Raw genomic sequence first — 21,302 nt, forward strand, 5'->3', positions numbered from 1 at the left:
GTCTGTTGTAATTTTGTATATTTGGAGTCCTATAAGCCTCTTGTACTTGATCTTCCATTTCATTCTTCAGATTTGGGAAATTTTCTGATAGTATTTCATTGAATAGATTGTTCATTCCTTTGGTCTGTTTCTCTAAGCCTTCCTCAATTCCAATAATTCTTAAATTTGGCCTCTTCATGATATCCCATAGTTCTTTGAGATTCTGTTCATAATTTCTTACCATCTTCTCTGTTTGTTCAACTTTGTTTTCAAGGTTAAATATTTTATCTTCAATGTCTGATGTTCTGTCTTCCAGGTGTTCTATTCTATTGGTTATGCTTTCTATGGAGTTCTTAATTTGGTTCATTGTTTCCTTCATTTCAAGGATTTCTGTTTGGTTTTTTTTCAATATCTCTAACTCTTTATTGAAATGATCTTTTGCTTCCTGTATTTGCTCTTTTAACTGTCGATTGGTGCGATCATTCAGTGCCTGCATTTGCTCTTGCATCTCGTCATTTGCTTCCCTGAGCATTTTAATTATGTACATTCTGAACTCCCTTTCTGTCATTTCTTCTGCCATGCTGTCGCTGAGTTTCATTGATGTAACATCTAGATTTGTTTGCAGCATTTTCTTTCCTTGTTTTCTCATATTGTTCAGGTATCAGTTGACCGCTGTGATATTGCAGATTTCCTCTATTGTCTTATAATATCCCTGAAAATTTCTATTATATCCCCTCTTAGTCTTCACTAGCCTGAAGTCTTGGAGGAAGTTGATAATGCAGTGCTCCACAAGGGAGCTGACTCCCTAGGGGTGGTGGCCTTCTGGTTGGATATATTCCCTGCTACTGGGCAGAGGTACCTTCACTTGCTGATGAATGGTCATCCAAAAGGGAAGTAGGATGTGGGCTGATGCAAGACCAGTTTGGGCCTGTGTCTCTGATTTTACAGTCCTTTTGGGAGAACCTCAACCGACAGGGAGGAGTCACCTGGTGGGGAGGTCTCACTGATCAGTTTTCCTCCCAAAGGTTCCGTTCAATTCACAACTACCGCGTGGGCTGGGCAGCCTTCTTCTGCAATGTTCCCAGGGACCCGGACCTACCTACTGGGCCTGGAAGCCTCACCCTTTGCAAACGAATCTCCTTAGGCTGCCTCTCCTCAGAGAAGCTGCCTGCAGTCCTGGAGCCTTCGCTCCACCCCTCAGTTTGTCTGTGCGGCTCTTCCACCAAGAAGCCATCTAGGACCCTGCTCTGTACTTTTCGCCTGGCTATGCGGCCCCTCCTCTGGGCAGCCACCTGGAGCCCCTTACAATCGCTCCGAGTCCCAGTGACCCGCCACACGCCTTTTCCTCCGGCAGCCACCTGTTGTTCTGTGGGGTCGGTCTAAGTCCAAGGACCCACCACGCACCTCTTTCTCCACCAGGCAGTCACCCAGAGATCTGGTGCGTCACGAGTCCCAAGAACTCACTGTGCACCTTCTTGTCCCGACTGCCACCTGTAGCCCTGGTGCAGTCACTTCGAGCCCAAGCACCCCGCCGCGCTCCTCCTCCTTCTCCAGACAACCCCCCTGTGTTCAGGAGCGGATGCTCTGGTACCAAACCACTCACCACGCTGTTCCACCGGATAGCCACCCAGAGCCCTGGCGCAGCTGCTCCAATTCCAAGCGACATGCCGAGCCCGTATTTCTCCTTCTCCTCTGGGCAGCCCCCTGTGTTCAGGGATGGTCGCTTTCAGTCCAAACAGCTCACCGAGCACCTTCTCCTTTGGGCAGCCTCCCAGAGCCCGGGTGGGTTGCGCTGAGTCCAAGTGCTGTGGTGAACAGCCACTTCTCCAATGCTCCCAGTTGTCTGCGATCACTGCTCCGGCGGGGGGAGGGGCATCTTGCCGGCAGCTCTACTTCAGAAAGTTCCCTGCTTTCGGGGCTACCGCCCCGTCCGGGACTCCTGCCCCGTCCAGGACGCCTGCCCAGTGGTAGGCACTCACCCGGCTGCTTTGAGTTGGTCCCAAGTCTCTCTATATCTCCTCTTCTTGAGTCCTGAGTCCTGGAGCAACACGAAATGCAGCCACCCTCTAGTCCGCCATCTTGAATCCCCCTGCCTCATTCTTTATACTTGTATGGTCTCTCATCCCTATGAATCTGCTGGTGTCTAATAAGGACTGTAGAATACTTAAAACCTTTGCCACATTTCTTACATTCTTATGGTCTCTCATCCCTATGAATCTTCTGGTGTTGAATAAGGGCTCCACTACACTTAAAGCCTTTGCCACATTTGTTACATTCATATGGTCTCTCATCCCTATGAATCCTCTGGTGTTGAATAAGGGCTCTACTATATTTAAAGCCTTTGCCACATTTGTTACATTCAATGGTCTCTCATCCCTATGAATCTTCTGGTGTTGAATAAGAGCTGTACTATTCTTAAAGCCTTTGCCACATTCCTTACATTCATATAGTCTCTCATCACTATGAATCTTCTGGTGTCTAAAAAGAATTGTCCTATCCTTAAAGCTTTTGCAACATTCCTTACATTCATATGGTCTCTCATCACTATGAATCTTCTGGTGTTGAATAAGGGCTTTACTATACTTAAAGCCTTTGCCACATTCCTTACATTCATATGGTCTCTCATCACTATGAACACTCTGGTGTCTAAAAAGGGTGGCACTATCCTTAAAGCCTTTGTCACATTCCTTACATTTATATGGTCTCTCATCACTATGAATCTTCTGGTGTTGAATAAGGACTCTACTACACTTAAAGCCTTTGCCACATTCCTTACATTCATATGGTCTCTCATCACTATGAATCTTCTGGTGTTCAGTGAAATTTGAAATTCGTGTAAATGCTTTCCCATATTCTGTACATTTGTAGGGCTTCTCTCCAGTCTGAATCCTCTTGTGTTGAGTAATGCTTGAGGTATATTTAAAGTCTTTTTCACATTCTATACTTTTGTATGGTCTCTCTTCAGTATGAATGCTCTGGTGCTCAGTAAGTTTTGAAATGTAAGTTAATGCTTGTCCACATTGTTTACAAGTATAGGGCTTCTCTCCAGTATGATTCTTCTTGTGTTTAGTAAGGACTGATCTTTGATTAAAAGCCTTACCACAATCTTCACGTTTGTAGGGTGTATCACTACTATGAAAAAGGGTTGAGAAATCCTTAAATGCTTTGATACATTTCTTAAATCTGTATAGCATTCTTCTCACTTGAGTTTTCTTCCACTGAATAATTCTTGTGATTTTATTTAAAGTTCTTCCACATTGTTTATAGTTGATATTCTTTCCTTGAATAAGGATGCTCGGAATGATAAATTTTGAGCACTGATGAAATACTTGGTAGCATTTGTTGCCTTTGTAAAGCTTCTTTGTAAAACAATCACAGTGATATTTTCTAGGATTTGAAAAATATATTAAATATTTGTGAGTTTCACTGCATTTCTTACATTTTTCACCAATAAAAATGCACTCATTTATTTAGGGTACAGACCTGGGCAAAAGATCTTGAAAGTTTCATGATAAATGTAGAATTCTCACCAAATATCTATACCTGATTTTTTATTAAGTAACAATGGATAAGTACAGATTCTCCTACATTCATTAAAATGTTACATTTGGACCCAAGAAAGGAGTGTTTGTTGAATGTAGAACAACAGATTCTTCATTAAGTTTAAAAAAAAGTGATCATAGTTAGTAATTTACTTTATATTAGTAAATCTCTTGTCTACAAATATATTTGAGTAAGAATTTAACCAAATTCTACATCTCAAATATTTGTTGTTATGAACAGAAGCATGCAATAGATTTTATTTCATATTTTCCAATTTTATTTCACAGCAAGGTTATGTTATCAAAAATTTAGTGGAGATAAATTTTCAAGACACTCAAAACCTTCCTCAAATCTGACTAGCAAAATTAAGGTGTTTTCTGAGACTTCATATATTCTTGATATCGATTCATGATAAAAAATTATATTGTGTAGTTATCTCACATTTATTATATTCATCATGACAATTGTCCCGAACATTACTCTCCTGTACACATTTCCATTCTTTCCTTAAGCATACATTTTCAATGCCACAGTTTTCATACCTTCCCTTTATCACCTGATGGAATGAACATTTTATTCCCAGCTCTGATGAAAATTCTTGAGTTTGATGAGAATACAAAACTGAAAGAATTCAAAGAAATAAATTATTTTACTTGCTGCACTCTTGTGAATATTCTTTGCAAAAAATGAAGTTATTATCAATGTGAACACATCAAAAAGGGAATAGCAAAGCAAATCTAAGATAGTAATTAATCCATAGATTAAAAAAAAAACAAAATATCTAATCAATAAATGGACAAGAAATTTTAACATGTCCTTCTCAAAATAAGAAATAGGAAGGATCATCAAGTATATAAAAATCAGGCCAATATATCTAGCAATTAGAGATATGCAAAATACAACTATACTGAGATTTCCCCACACTCCAGTCTGAATGGCAATACCAAGAATATACGTAACAACAAATGTTGGCATGGATGAGGGGAAAAGGGGATGCACTTATATTGTGGAACTGAAAATTGGAGCAAGCTGTATGGAGATTCCTCAAAAATTAGAAATGAGCATTGGAGGCTGAGGCAGGAGGTTTATGAGTTCAAAACCAGTCTCAGCAACATAGTGAGGCCCTTAGCAACTCAATGATATCCTGCCCCTAAATTAAAAAGAAAATCATTAAAAGGGCTGGAGGTGTGACTCAGTGGTTAAGCACCTCCAGGTTCAATTCCCAGTAAAAAACAAACTAGGAATGGAACTACCATTTGAACCAGTTATGCCACTTCAACATATCCAAAGTATTTAAAATGAGCATGGTGCAATGACACAGTTGCTTTAATGTTTACAGCAGCACAATTCACAATAGCTTAGGTATGGAACAAAGCTAGAAGCACATCAACAAATGAATAAATAAAGAAATCATGGTATAGGGAGGTTAGGAATGGAAAAGACAGTAGAGTAAATATAACATAATTTTCCTATGTACACATATGAAAATCCCTAAGCGAATTCCACCAGCATGACCACCCACAAGAATTGGCCCTCATTACAATAAGATATATTCCATAGTTGTATAATTTTATCAAAATGGATTTGAATGTCATATATTACTAAGAATAAATAAAAACATAAAACAAACTTCATAAAAATGTACCGAAAAAATTGGCTTGTGAGAACTTCCACAACCATCTTAGATTTTACAGAACCTCAGATGAGCACACTAGAGTGAGTCACATAGTAGAGAAAAGGAAAATGCTTTACTTTGATCAACACAGTCATTCCTAAACCACAGTAGACCATTGTGTAATAAGAAAAAACTATCAACCCCTTTATTCTCCCTAGAGCAAAAGGGAAGTGTGAAAAAAAATAAACAGCTATGATTTTCCTGACAACTTGATGCAAATTAGTTTTTGTCTCCACAGAGACCTGGAGATAATGGGTAGATTTTGAACAGTGCCAAAGACATTGATCATGGGTTTAAAAAAGTATTGCTTCTTAAGAAGAAATATGGGCATTTACAGTGGGAGAAATGCACACACACATCTAGAGAAGATACAGCATAAAAACTGGCTTGAGGGGCAACAAAAGCCTATCACAACTGATGTCAGCATGACCGGAATGAAATCAAACCATACAGATCACCAAAAAGGACTGACTTTTTAATGTTCATACTTTTTGTTATTTATTAACTGATTACACTAATAAGTTTTTAAGTACATCATGATTTATGGCACACAAATGACAAAATACAGCTAATTAATACATGCATTATTTTATGTAATTAGATTTGTTTTTAATAAACTTTACATACATTCTAGTAGCACGCATTAAAAACAATATACGAGTGGTTGGGCCCTCTTCCCTCTGCAACCTGCAGACAGGTGCTGTTGCTATCACTGCTGCTTGTCTTGCAGATCCTTCCTGGCATTTTACTGAGTATTTTTGTTGAACCTGCTTAAGAATTCAGAAAAACTGCTGAGTGACCACTGGAGGAAAGGTCTAATCTGACAGCTGATGCATATTCCATCCACATTAGAACAAGGTCCTACGTTTTTATAAATATTCTTCTCAAACTAATGTGCCCTTGCTACAAGCCTCTATTGATGGAGACTTTAACTACTCTAAGAGGCTTCAGGAAAGTGGCTTTGACTCAAATATCTGTGACAACAGAGGCAGGACAGGCCTTCACCTTCCAGAAGCCCAAGGGAATGTAGCCATCAGCCAGCTGTTGCATAAATTTGGTGCTGTTCTGCTGGCCACAGATTATCAAGGAAACACAGCTCTTCACCTCTGTGGCCATGTGGATTCCATCAAATTCTTAGCTTTCAATGGACTCGAAATTGATATATACCAATGATCAAGGTGCGACTCCTTTAGTTCTGGCAAAGTGCAGGGGAGTGAATAAAGATGTCATCTGATTGCTGGAATCTTTGGAAGAACAGGAGATAAAAAGATTTCACAGAGGAACCCACTCAAACTGGAGACCATGCAGATGGCTGAGAAAGTACCACAGAAAGCCATTCTCTCCTCAATCCCACCCTACAGCCAGGTGAAGGGGTCCTCTCCAGCTTTTGAACCACTTGGCAGCAATTTGTAGGGATTCTGGAGGGTCCTACTCCTGATCTTTGCCATTGCCTTGCTGTCTCTTGGCATTGCCTACTACATGAGTGGAGTGCTGCCCTTCATGGAAAACCAGCCTGAACTGGTGCATTAAAGGAGCTCAAAGAGGTGAGGCCAATGCCTATTTCTTGACTCCCAATATTGATTCCCAGTTTCTCAGAACTTTTCTTAGTGCAAGGCACTGAGGGCTGAACATTTTTCTTTATGCACTTTTACTTATTGTAATCCTTTTAGAAGAAGAATGTGTTCATTTGAACTTCATACTGTAGTCAACTATAGTACATCCTAATGCTACCTCTGACTCAACCTGACTTCTTAAGAAAATCTGCCCATAGCCTTGTGTAATAAAATCATGGAAATGACTAGAGAATAGGAGCTAAAGGAAGAGAGTAGAAGTTCTTAGAATGGAAACCTTACACTGATCTTGGACCATTTGAAGTATTCAAAAGGAAAAAGCCTTCTATTTGTGAATGTTTTGGGTGGTGGGTTTAGTTTTGTTTATTTTTGCAAGAGCTCCTTTTTCCTTTTTATTTAGTTTATCTGGGGAGAGGACAAAACCTTTGAACTTACAGTACATTTTTAAAATCCTGTATGGCACATTAATATTGCTAGAATCTGGTTTATTTTAACATTTTATAGTCTGATTACAAACCAAACAAAACTTTCAAAATGAGCTACATTTTCTTCAGAACTGATTGACTTAATCTTTGCTTTAGGGTGACTTTGATTTATTGCAAACTGCTTTGCTTGTTAGTGTCTGTGAAAAATCAGCTTTAGGAGTTCACTTTGCTCACTTTCTACTTTCCCCTTGTGTATATTTTAGAGGTGTCCTTTCCTCTCAAATGCAGTCAGAAAACTCTTTTTCTGCTGACTAGTTAGCAGGGAGAATAAATTCTAGTATTTAATGTCACTAGAATTCTCTAGTGCTATTACAGTGGAAACATTTCTATAAGCTAGCTGTGCATCACAGTAGTATCATAATTATTTAATGTGCCATCCTGTTTAGAGGCCTGTCAGAATTGTCATTGTAGCCAAATCCACATTGGTGACTCTTGGATGGTAGGAACAGGTGTAGTACTCAGTCCACAGACCTAAGCCCTACTGTACTGTCATAAGCTCTTTATACACATAACATTATGATCACTGAAATCTGGTTCGCAAACTATATTGTGGGTTTCAGCAGTGTGTTTGAAAACCTCTTTTGTTAATGTTTCTATATGTATAAATCATTTCTTCTGTTATTACAAAAGAATCTGAATGCTTAATAAGTGTTCATTGAGTGAAGTCTGAAAATTGTAATGAAAGAATTAATGGCTTTATTTTCTAGGACAACAGGATCTAAGTTACTGCTAGTTGAATTGTTGGTAGAATTAGAAATCACAGTTAGAGTAAAATTTGTACTTGTGACTCTTTTTGCTCCTTGATATTTCCTCCTTTGCATATATATATCTGGTATTGAAACTTTTTTCTTTTGGGTGGCTTTATTCTCCACTATAAAGCTGTATTAAAATTACTGATTTACTGTTTTGTTTCAGGATCATCTTGAAAAGTCTTGCTTTTAGGTTAGATACAAACAAAATTAATCATAATTGGTACAACTACAGCAAAAAAAATCAAATTCAAAGTATATTCAGAATGAAAGCTTTATATTTGTTTGTAATTCTAAACATACAAAACCAGTTAATATATGTAACTATATTACACTTTTTTAAAGATTAATGTTTCCTTTTAAGTGCTGATTTCTTTGTATTCTCTGCATTCAGTATTAAGTAAAGCCACCAATGAAATATTTATAAATCCTTAAAAAAATTGTACAATATATTGCCACTTATGGTGACTGGCATACTATTATAATCCCAGTGACTCAGGAGGTTGAAACAGAAGAAGTGCCTATTCAAGACCCACCTCAGCAATGTTGCAAGACACTAACTAAAACACAAAAAGGAAAAAGAGCTGATGGTATCGATCAGTGGTAAAGACCACTGGACTCAGTTCCCAATACAAAATAAAAAGAATAATATAATAGATTTCACCCACCATGTTGTACAGAACACCTGACTTTTGCCCATTAAAATAAAAACTTGCAGGGCTGGGGATATAGCTCAGTTGGTAGAGTGCTTGCTTTGCAAGCATAAGGCATTCGGTTTAATCCCCAACATCACAAAAAATAAAATAAAATAAAAACTTTGACCTTACCTCTAATATTTCTCTAATTATAGCTCCTAAATTCAACTTGTTCAGATTTCACATGAGTAAAGTGAGGTAACAATTGACTTTTTACCATACTTTTATCCTCTTCTTTTATGAGGGGAGTGTATTAGGATTGAATACAGGGACAGTTTTCCGCTGAGTTACTTCCCCAGTCTCTTTTTTGTTTCTTTTCTTTTTTTTTTTTTTAATTCCTCTTTTTACATGGACACAATACCTTTGTTTTCTTTTTATGGGGTGCTGAAGATTGAAACCACTAGATGCACACATGGTAGGAAACTGCTCTAGCACTGAGCTTCGACCACAGTCCCCCCAGGCCTTTTCTAGATTTACATTTGAGACAGGATTTCACCAAAAACTTGCAGTCATTCTGCCTCAGACTCCCACTTATCTGGAATTATAGGCACATGTCTGTTTATATTACCTATTGTTTATTTCTTTAGTAATTTCCAAACATTTTCAAAACAACTATAATCATCTACTGTAAGCTTGTTTTTAAGTAGAAAACTCTCAGTGGAAATAATAGCACACAAAGAAAAAAGGGAAACTTGGATGAATCAAACTAACAATTTAAAACTAGTAGGAAGAGACCATAAGATTGTGAAAGTTATGAATTTTCTAAACAAGACTAAATAACCATTTCTGTGATATTCAATGTGTGATCAAGAATTAAGGTAAATAAAAATTAAAACAACTTTATGATTTCATCTTAGTCCAATTAGAATGGCTACTACCAAAAATACAAATAACAATACAAGTTGTCCTGGATTTGAGGAAAAAAGCACACTTTTATATTGCTGGTAGAATTTCAAATTGAAATGGACTTATGTTTTGACCCAGGTGTCCCACTCCTTGGTTTATACCTAAAGGATTTAAAATTAGCATACTACAGTAACACAGCTACATCAATATTTATAGCAGTTCAGTTCCCGATCGCTAGATTGTGGGACCAACCTAAATGCCCTTCAAAAGATAAAGGGATAAAGAAACTGTGGTATATATGGACCATGGAATATTATTCAGCCATAAGAAGAAGAATATTATGACATTTGCAGATAAATGGATGGAATTGGAGAATCTTATGCTGTGAAATAAATCAACCCCCCAAAAACCAAAGGCTGAATGTTTTCCCTGATAAGAGATGATGATCTATAATGGGGGTGGGGAGGTTGTGGGTGAGAGGTGAATGGAGAAACAGATTATATAGAAGAAAATGAGAGGAAGGGGGTATAAAAAATGGTGGAATGAGACAGACATCACTACCTTATGTACAGATATGATTACATGAATGGTATAAATATACATTGTGAACAAATAGAAAGAAAAAGATGTACATCACTTTTGTACAATGAATCAAATGCAGCCTGCAAAATTTTAAAAAAATTAATAAAAATTAAAAATAAAAATTAAAACAGAAGTAAAGTAAATGAAATTAAGAGTAAAAAGTTACCAATAGAAAACAGCAGAATTTATGTAAATGAAATATTTCTTAAGAAATCAGGTCAGGGAAATTGAAATGTGAGGAAGAAAAGATATTAAACATTGAGAAACACAATGATTTCCAACAAGGATAAACACAAAAAATTCAAAATAAAGCACATATTATCAAAGTTTCAAAATTCACATACAAATTTTGAAAGGATCAAAGAATAAGAGATGTATCATTTACAAGGACATCTACATAATTATTAGTTGATTTTCTTACTGGAAGACTTCCTGAAGAGAATTGGAACATATAATTCAATGAACGAAAAAAAAAAGAAAGAGAAAAAAACTAACATCCGTAAATAGTATATCCAAAATCACTATTTTTCAATAGTAAAGAAAAAGAAAACATATCAAGATACACAAATGCTGAAAAAGTTTCTGACTTCTAGACCTGTGCTACAAGAAATTCTATAGAGAATCTTTTCAATTGAAAGTAAAATAAATCTTCACAAAACAAATCATTTAAAATCTGAAAACTTACTGGAAAAAGAACAAATACACACAAATATGAATTCTATTACACTCTAATGATGATACAAAATACAATTTTGCTATGGAATTTCAAAGATAAAAGCAAGGCTATCATAAATGTGTTAATGAGTGTACAATATGAAAATAGCTGTGAAATCAATAACAACATTAAGAGGACATGCAAAGATGTTGACTTTTATATGAAATTTTAATAAATTAAGTATCAATACATAATGTAGTTATATAATCCCAATTTAATGGCAAAATAACCATAAAATATATAGAGAGAATATGGTGAGACTTCAAAGAATGTCACAATAATGATCTATGAACCAAAAATTAACACAAATAAAAAAGTAGGGAAAACTTTTATAAGAAATAGAGAAAACAATTTACAAAGTAACAGTAAAAAGTTCAATATTTTCAGTAATTTATCTAAGTATAAATGGATTATTATTAAACATCAATCAGAACCCAAAACATGACAAATGGGATTAAATCTCAAAATTCCTGTTTGGTCTCTACATGAGATTTTATTTAAATTTATGATCAATTTTAGTAAAAGGGAAATGATGAAAAGGATATTGCGTGCAAAGATGAAAAAAGGAAATCAGAGATGGCCATAATTATGTAAAACAATTAAGCAAAAAGTTATGTGAGATAAAAGGCTTTCTAAGTAAAAATATTATGAAAAAAGAGAAAACTAGAATATTATATAAAGATAGAAAACATCACTCTCTAAAAACTTAAAATAATAGTAAATACATGTTTAACTTGCATTGTACTCCCAAATATAGAGAGGCCACCTTGAGACAATTGATAGAAATAGTGACACAGTAATATTTGGAGAAACCAATCTCCAATGACTGAAACTAGAAGACTTCAGGAACTAGTATAAATCAACTAGACTTTCAGACCCAATCTTCTCAATAGCTCATGAAATATTCTGGATTGACCAGCTTAAAAGCAGAAAGTAACTTATGAAATGACAGTATTTAAATGACTTTATAAACAAACTACAGTAAATTAGAAATCAAAAGGGTAAGTGACATTTAAAACTCCAAAAATGTGTGGAAATGGTGCAATCTTAAACATGGGCTCATTTAAGAAATGAAAGATAAAATTAGATGTTGTCTGTACTACTGAAATGATCTAGAGACTCCTGGTATAAGCTATCAAAATTCCAATATTATTTTTTCAAACACAGAAAGACTGTGTTTAACATCTTGTGAAATCACAAGTGCTTATAAATAAATCAAAATTATTCAAAATAGAAACAAACTTGAATAATGCTTTCTGATTTAACAGGGAATAAAAGCTACAGTATTCAATAGATTCATTTGGACAAGGACTTAGAAAAGTAGCCATATGGAACACAACAGAGTCAATCCTCACTTATATGTGTGATTTAAGACATAGTTACACACTTGCAATCATTAAATCATTTAAGAGGGTCAACAGGGGTAGCAAAAATAAATGTCCTTTCATATGCGTGAATGAGGGCAATATGGAAAAAAAAACTATATAATGTTTTTCAACTTTACAAGATGAGAAACTGCATACCATCTATCATAAATATTCATCTTAAAGACATCATGCTTACTGAAATAACCATTCATCAAAAGCCAAATCTTGTGTGATTCTACTGATATGAGACATCTAAAGGAATCAAACCCTTTGCACAGAAAAAATGGTGTTTGTGATGGGAGACAAAGGAGCCCTTGTTTTTTGTGAAAATCCAACTTTATTGTGGGAGATGTAAACTTCCAAGAAAGATGTTGGAAAACAACTTGAATTAAAACTACTACACAGTACTTGAAATATTGAAACAGTCAGTTTAGTTTTATGTGGTTTGATTGATTTAAATTTTAAAAATACATAAAAGATAAACAGAAATGTAAAAATATTTGAAAGTCCTACCTTAAAATGCTAAAATCTTTCTCCTGGACAAAAGAAGTTTTATCAATAAATAGATGATAGGCATGCTAGTAATTCTAGCTGAAAGAAAGCCTGAGGAGAATTGCAAATTTGAAATCAGTTTGAACACCTTTGCAAGAATCTATTTCAAAATAAAAATAAAATGGGACTACAAATATAACTAAGGATTAGAGTACCCCTGAGTACATACCTCAGTACATGTACATATATCCACATATTTTAATTAGATAAACTATACAAATACCAAGATGGAGAAAAGAAACAAAACATAGTATGAAATCATAAACAAAACAGGAGCAATATTTATAAAAGCAAGTAAAACATGTAATTCTAAGACAATAGGCAGATGCTTCATGCATATTTCAACTTACATTGTTCAAAAATGTGAAGTAGGCAATTTACATTCAATCATAATGTGTACATTACAAAGGTAAACAAATTATTCATTGATGGGAGGAAACCTATGTCTCAACCTATTCTAAACAATGGAACACAAATGGGCACCAGAATAATAGAAAATGTAATTCATAAAATCATCAATAACCATATTATTTTAAAAATCTTGTTTACAATACTAATTTTCAGTCATAACTATGCACTCACAAAGAACTGGAATTGTGAGAAGGAAACATTCATTACATGGCAGAGAATATTAACAGAAAACCCAGATTGATAAAGAGTCCTGAGGTGAAAATTTAAGTGAATAAATATTTAAATCATATTAGAGAAACTGTTTTAAGATTAATATATTGCAATGGTTTAACCTAGAGACAGTCACAAATGTAAACAGGTATTCTAGTGGTCTTCAAAATCAATACAGATGTCAGACCATGCAGATCCTAATAGACAAAGGGGGGTACTTTGGCTGTTGCTTTGAATATACTCAGAGATCACTAAGGGAAAGAAGAACCCTAAAAGGATTTGAAATTATGATAAGCATAGGGAGGGGCATGCCCTTTTCTGACTGCAAGACAGATAAAACCAGGTTTCTGAAATTCATTGCTGTTGGATTAGAGTTTCTCAATTAATATATTAAAGTGTGGTTTCCTCCTTCACCTTGGGACCTATCTTCAGTAATCTTTGGTTTTATTCATATCTACCTACCTGTCTATATGACTGCTCTTATATTTTGGATGTAAAGTATCCCCAAATGCTCATGTGTGAGATGATGTGAAAAGGTTGGGGGTGAAGTGATTGGGTTATGAGAGCATTAACCCAACCAGAGAATTGATCCTTGGATAAAATTAACTGAGCTCTAGGTAGCTGTGGTCTGGTTGAGTTGGCTGGAGGAGGTGGGTCATTGGAGGCACACCTCTAGGGTATATATTTTGTCTCTGTATCTTGTCTCTGGAGTCTGTACCTCTCAGCATGCTATCATCATGTGAACCACGTTCCACGTTCCACATTTCAGCATGATGTTCAGCCTCCTGTGAAGCCCCAAGAAATGGAGCTGGGTGTTTATGGACAAGGACCTTTGACACCATGAGCTACAAGTAATCTTTTTCTCCTTAAAATGATCTTTTCAGATCTTTTGGTCACCGCAGCAGAAAAAAATAAAAACCTGTTTAAAACATCTACTGTCTCTTGTCTCTTTAGATTCCATGGATCTTTCCTTGGTCCATATAGGTGACTAGGAATGGCTTGGAGACAGTGAGGATTGTTTACCGAAAAATGGAATGACTGATGGGAATCCTCCATGTAGTTACTGACATTTATGTCCTACCACTGTGTTCACTAGAGTAAGACCAGATTCTGGAAAATTATTTCTCCAAATATTGTTTCCTGACAGACTCATTAGAATATATAAAAAAACATTTCACTCTTCAAAACCAGAGCACAATTTCCAACTATCAACAGTAAAGGGAATGAATCACAGATAAGAAAATACATTGGACTTAAGGGGTATGTCACAATACATTACACTGTAAAATTTCTTTTACAAATCTGAAGTGAGGGGTTGTCCGGAGCCAGCAGGTCACCCACCCTGCCTTGCCTCATGGTCACACACCTTGGCTCATGGTCAGGCGCTTTGACTCATGGTCACACCCCCTGCCTCGCCTTATGCTGAGCTAAGATGGCGCCTGCCAGATGCTGGCGGGGCATGCCATTACCTGTTTACACACCTGTCAGACTATACCAGGTGCATCAGACTAGATTGCGTGGTGCTTCATGATTGGACAACTACACTTCCTTAGTGGAGTTCTGGCGTGAGACTAGTCTTGCCTTCGCGCACTTTACTCTGATTGGTTTCTGTACTTTATATTAACTGTGTTTATTCCTCTAATAAATGAGACTTGATCAGGCTTTTGTCTTGTCTCCATTTCTTGTGTCTCTTGTCTCACTCAATCCCAGCAACCCCCTCCAGGTACCCGTTGATGTCCTGCGGGCCGGGGAAGTGGCGCCCAACGGTGTGGCTTCGGATACCGGGGAATTCGAGAGGGAAGAGGTGTGTAAGTGTTCGGCCGAAGGAAAAAAAAAGTGAAAGTGAAAGTCAGTTCAACAAAGTTCACCACAGGAGCCTGCCATGCCGTTCTTAAAGGTACAGTAGTGCCTAACTATGGGACAAGAATTAAGTAAGCATAAAGTTTTTGTTAAGCAATTAAAAGAAGCTTTAAAGACACGGGGAGTAAAGGTTAAGAGTAATGATCTTTTTAAGTTTTTTGACCTTATTAAGGACACCTGTCCGTGGTTCTCACAAGAAGGAAGCATTAATATAAGAAGTTGGAATAGACTGGGAGATGCTTTGGGAGATTTTCACAGAATGTTTGGCCCAGATAAAGTTCCTATTACAGCTTTTGCTTACTGGAGTCTCATAAAAGAACTTTTAGAACATACAACAAATAATTCTGATATAGCAGCAGCAGTTACTCACACAGAGGACATTTTAAAAGCAGCATCAAAACAGGATCTTTAGGGAGAGCTCTCCGAGGAAAAGGGAGAGGTAGATCTTATTTCCCTTGAGAGTGAAGATGAGGAAGTTACAAGTCCTTTTCCAGATGCAGGCAGCACAGATGTTAAAAAGAAAACTCAACATCAGAACGAAGCTCCACCTAAAATTTATCTTTCATTGACTCATTTTAAAGACCCTTAAAATGAGAATAAAATAGATGATGAGTAAGTTGATTTGGGCCTCATAAATGAGGAAGCCTCAAAATATCCTAATCCTGACTGCCCCCTTGAACAAGGACAGTCTGTTTTCTCATATCCACCTCCCTATCGCACACACTCTGCTCCTATGGCAATGGTGGTGATAGATCCAAAGGAAGACCTTAAAGAAAAAATTAAACATTTGGAGGAACAAATAAATCTAGAGGAACAATACCAAGCTCTGATTACCAGGTTACAAAAATTAAAGACAGGCAATGAATCAGTGTCCAGTCCTGATGGATTTAAAAGGGATATTCGCCCTCAAATTCTATCTGGAAAACAGTGTCCAAGAGGAGGAGTTCCCTTAATCAACAGGGATTTAAAACCCCCTCCGCTAAGTACTTTCCCTGTTACTGAGACAAGGGATAACCAGGGACAACCCTGGAGGCACCACACTGGCTTTGATTTTACTATCATAAAAGAATTAAAAACTGCTGTTTCTCAGTATGGAGCTACAGTGCAATACACCCTTGCTATTTTAGACTCTATAGCAGAAAATCGGTTAACACCACAGGATTGGAATACTTTAGTTAGAGCCACCCTGACTGGAGGTGACTTCTTGCTTTGGAAGTCTGAATATTTTGAAAATTGCAAAGAGACAGCTAAAAGAAATCAACAAGCAGGAAATGGGTGGACTTTTGATATGCTCACTGGAGTAGGTGATTATGAAACCACAGACAATCAGATGCAGTATGACCCTGAAGCGTATGCTCAAATACAGGCAGCAGCCACTAAGGCCTGGAGAAAATTGCCTGTTAAGAGAGACATCAGCATGTCTCTTACAGGAGTCAAACAAGGCCCTGATGAGCCCTTTGCTGACTTTGTTCACAGACTTATGACAACGGCTAGTTGTATTTTTGGCAGTTCTGATGCAGGTCTTGATCATGTCAAGCAACTTGCTTATGAAAATGCCAATCCCGCATGCGAAGCCGCTATAAGACCATACAGAAAGAAGACAGATTTAACAGGATATATTCGTCTATGCTCAGATATAGGACCTTCTTATAAACAGGGCTTAGCAATGGCAGCTGCTTTTAGTGGACAGACAGTGAGGGACTTTCTTAATAATAAAGACAAAAACAAAAGGGCCTGTTTTAAATGTGGCAAGGGCGGACACTTTGCCAAAGACTGCAGATCAGATTTACAGAAAACTCTTGAGGCCAAAATACCTGGTCTCTGCCCTAGGTGCAAGAGAGGAAGACATTGGGCTAATGAATGTAAGTCCAAAAGAGACAATCAGGGAAATCCCCTTCCACCACATCAGGGAAACGGGAGGAGGGGCCAGCTTCAGGCCCCGAAACAAGCATATGGGGCAATCAGTTTCATTCCAGCCAACAGCAGCAACAACAATCCATTTCAGACCTCAGTAGAGCAACCCCAGGGAGTGCAGGATTGGACCTCAGTTCCACCTCCCATGTCGTATTAACTCCTGACATGGGCCCTCAAGCCTTGAATACTGGAATTTTTGGCCCATTGCCCTCAGGTTATTTTGGCTTCATTTTGGGAAGAAGTAGTTCTACCATGAAAGGTTTACAAGTACTCCCAGGAGTTGTAGATCAAGATTTCTTGGAAGAAATTAAGATCATGGCTAAAACAGATAACAACATTATTACTGGTACTCAGGGAGAAAGAATAGCACAGCTGATACTGTTACCATTAGTTCCAACCAAACACCCAGTTCAAAATCCTAGGAGAGGAAATGGAGGTTTTGGATCCTCTAATGTATATTGGGTACAACACATAACTGATCAAAAACCTTCTTTGACTTTATGGCTAGATGACAAGTCCTTTACAGGTGTAATAGATACAGGAGCCGATGTGACCATAATTAAACAAGAGGATTGGCCTTCTTCTTGGCCTATCACAGGAACTATGACTAATCTTAGGGGTATTGGTCAAAGTAAAAATCCAAAGAAGTGTTCTAAATACCTCACTTGAAGAGACAAAGAAAACAACACAGGTCTCATTAAGCCTTATATCATACCTCATTTGCCTGTGAATTTGTGGGGACGAGACCTATTATCTCAGATGAAAGTAATCATGTGCAGCCCCAATGAAACAGTTGCTGCCCAAATGCTATCTCAGGGATATACACCAGGAAAAGGGCTAGGAAAGGCCGAAAATGTATTTTACATCCCATTCCCAATGTAGGACAGATTGACAGAAAAGGCTTGGGAAATTTTTGATTTCTGCCATTGACATGCCTGCACCCCAACTGTGTGCAGATCCAATAACTTGGAAATCAGATGAACCAGTTTGTGTTGATCAATGGCCTCTAACTTCTGAAAAACTTGAAGCTGCTCAAATGTTAGTGCAGGAACAGCTAACAGCCAGACATATCATAGAGAGTAATTCTCCTTGGAATACTCCTATATTTGTAATTAAGAAAAAATCTGGTAAATGGAGATTATTACAGGACTTAAGGGCTGTCAATGTCACTATGGTACTCATGGGAGCCCTGCAACCAGGGCTGCCATCTCCTGTAGCCATCCCTCAAGGATATTTTAAGGTAATTATTGACCTCAAAGACTGTTTTTTTACTATCCCTCTACATGTAGATGATCAAAAAAGATTTGCTTTTAGTCTACCATCAATAAATTTTAGAGAATCTATGAAAAGATATCAGTGGAAAGTATTGCCACAAGGAATGACTAATAGTCCAACCTTATGCCAAAAATTTGTCGCTCGTGCCTTACAACCTATTAGAGATTCTTGGAAACAAATGTATACTATTCATTATATGGATGATATACTCATAGCAGGACAATCAAAAGAACAGGTATTACTATGTCTCACACAGCTTAAACAGCAGCTGACTGCAGTAGGATTACAAATTGCTCCAGAAAAAGTTCAGCTACAAGACCCTTATACTTACCTAGGTTTCCTGCTAAATGGGCCTAGGATTATTAATCAAAAGGCAACAATCAGGGGAGATCATTTAAATACACTTAATGACTTCCAGAAGCTTCTAGGTGATATAAATTGGCTTTGACCATATCTTAAATTAGCCACAGGGGAGTTAAAACCATTGTTTGAGATATTAAAAGGAGACCCTAATCCACAATCATCCAGGACTATATCTCCTGATGCATTAGCTGCTCTTAAAAAGGTGGAGGATGCTATTGCAGGTCAATTTGTTACCAATATTGATTATTCTCGTCCATTAACGCTCATTATATTTAATACTTCCATCACTCCAACGGGTCTTTTCTGGCAAGATAATCCTATTATGTGGATTCATCTTCCTTCCTCACCCAAAAAACTGCTATTGCCTTATTATGATGCAGTAGCAGATCTGATTATCTTGGGGAGAGAAGATTCTAGAAAATATTTTAGAATAAAGCCATATAACATGCTAAGTGAGATAAGCCAATCTCAAAAAGCCAAAGGACGAATGATATCGCTAATCAGTGGAGGATGACACATAATGGGGGGAGGGAAGGGTTAGTGTTAGGGTTAGAGTTAGGGTTAGGGAGGGGGGCAAGTATGGAGGAAGGAAGTACTGTATAGAGGGTAAAGGGGGTGGGAGGGGTGGGGGGAAGGGAAAAAATAACAGAATGAATCAAACAACATTACTCTATGTAAATTTATGATTACACAAATGGTATGCCTTTACGCCATATACAGAGAAACAACATGTATCCCATTTGTTTACAATAAAAAAAACCCCTGAAAAACAAAAAAAAAAAAGAGAGAGAAAACATCCTAGTTTGATTAAAAAAAAAAAAAAAAAAAAAAAAAAGATTATTCAACCCTACACCCGATCTCAGGTAATTTGGCTGTTACAAAATACTGACACCTGGCCTATAGCTTGTGCCTCATTCACAGGTGATATAGATAATCATTATCCACCAAATAAATTGGTTCAGTTTTGCAAACTACATCCTTTTGTGTTCCCTCATATTATTAGAAGGGAGCCTTTACACAACACTCTTGTTGTATTTACTGATGGATCATCCACAGGAACAGCTGCTTACACCTTCCTTGATAGAACTGTCACTTTCCAGACAAAATGTACATCTGCACAACTTGTTGAATTATAGGCTCTTATTGCAGTTTTATCTGCCTTTCCCAATCAACCCCTTAATATCTACACAGACAGTGCCTACTTAGCGCACTTGGTGCCACTCCTTGAAACTGTCTCTCAGATCAGACATGTTTCAAAAACAGCATCGCTGTTCCTTCAATGTCAGACATTCATCCATAATAGAGGGGAGCCGTTGTTTATTGGACACATCAGAGCTCACTCTGGCCTTCCGGGGCCATTAGTTAAGGGCAACAGAATTGCTGACACAGCCACCAAAATGGTTGCAGTAGCTTTTTCAGATAATATTAAGCAAGCTCAAGACACTCATAACCTACATCATTTAAATGCCCGCTCTCTTAGGTTACTCTATAAAATCACTAGGGAACAAGCAAGGCAAATAGTAAAAGGTTGTACCACATGTGGTACTCATCTACCGATTCCACATCTAGGAGTTAATCCTAAAGGCCTTGCTCCTAACATGGTGTGGCAAATGGACGTTACCCTTTTTTTAGAGTTTGGTAATCTAAAATATATTCATGTATGCATAGATACATTTAGTGGATTTATATTGGCTACACTTCAGGCTGGAGAAGCAATGAAACATGTAATTGCCCATCTATTACATTGCTTCTCTGTCTTGGGCATACCTAAACAAATTAAAACAGATAATGGCCCTGGATGTACAGCAAAAACCCTCCAAAAATTTTGTGAAAAATTACAAATTCAACATGTCACCAGAATTCATTATAATCCTCAAGGCCAAGGAATGGTTGGGAGAGCACATCTCTCTCTTAAAACTACTATTGATAAAATAAAAAAGGGGGAATGGTACCCAATCAAGTGTTCTCCCCGTAATATACTCAATCATGCTTTACTCATTCTCAATTTTTTAAAAATGGATGATCATGGGAAATCTGCCACTGATTGTTTCTGGCACCCGGAATCTCAAAAGCATTTTGCCATGGTAAAATGGAAAGATCCATTGGATGGTTCATGGCATGGTCCAGACCCAGTCTTAATCTGGGGTCGAGGTTCAGTCTGCATCTTCTCTCAAAAAGCTGATGCAGCCAGATGGCTGCCAGAGCACCTTGTACGCCAAGTTAATGAAGTTACCTCCTCCAGGGATAAAAATCATCCCTGAGAGTCTTTTCTTTTCCTTCCACAGGAATGAACAAAACATTGCTTCTCTGGATGATAGCTGCCTGTTCACTGCTCTCCTACAGCCATGCAGGGTTTGAGGACCCTGCTAAGGCTCATGAGTATTTACTGGAGCTCAAAAACAAACCATGTAAGTGTGAGGGATGATTTATAATGAGGACAGATGAGGCAAGTTACAAGCCGTCATACATCGGTAATCTCCCGAAACAATGCATAGAGATAGAGTGTGGCA

At 37.3% G+C, this 21,302-nt stretch overlaps 1 protein-coding gene and 1 pseudogene across 2 annotated transcripts in view; one reads left to right on the forward strand and one right to left on the reverse strand.

The window, feature by feature from the left end:
• Positions 1 to 2,045: 2,045 nt before the first annotated feature.
• LOC306650222 (uncharacterized protein) overlaps positions 2,046 to 21,302 on the reverse strand; it is a gene marked incomplete at its 3' end in the record, with an annotated part of 207,263 nt that continues 188,006 nt past the window's right edge. Inside the window, exons 2-3 of the mRNA XM_079122069.1 lie at positions 4,065 to 4,143; positions 2,046 to 3,366 (exon numbers count right to left, since the gene is read on the reverse strand). Of these exons, the coding sequence (XP_078978195.1) occupies positions 2,046 to 3,366; positions 4,065 to 4,143 (1,400 nt within the window). The remainder of the gene's footprint in view (positions 3,367 to 4,064; positions 4,144 to 21,302) is intronic.
• On the forward strand, positions 5,162 to 7,584 carry LOC306650450 (ankyrin repeat domain-containing protein 46-like; annotated as a pseudogene). Its single transcript has 2 exons — positions 5,162 to 5,238; positions 6,050 to 7,584. The product of its transcript is annotated as an ankyrin repeat domain-containing protein 46-like (transcript).

This window comes from Sciurus vulgaris, assembly GCF_902686455.1.
Source record: "Sciurus vulgaris genome assembly, chromosome: 19".
Taxonomy (NCBI): domain Eukaryota; kingdom Metazoa; phylum Chordata; class Mammalia; order Rodentia; family Sciuridae; genus Sciurus; species Sciurus vulgaris.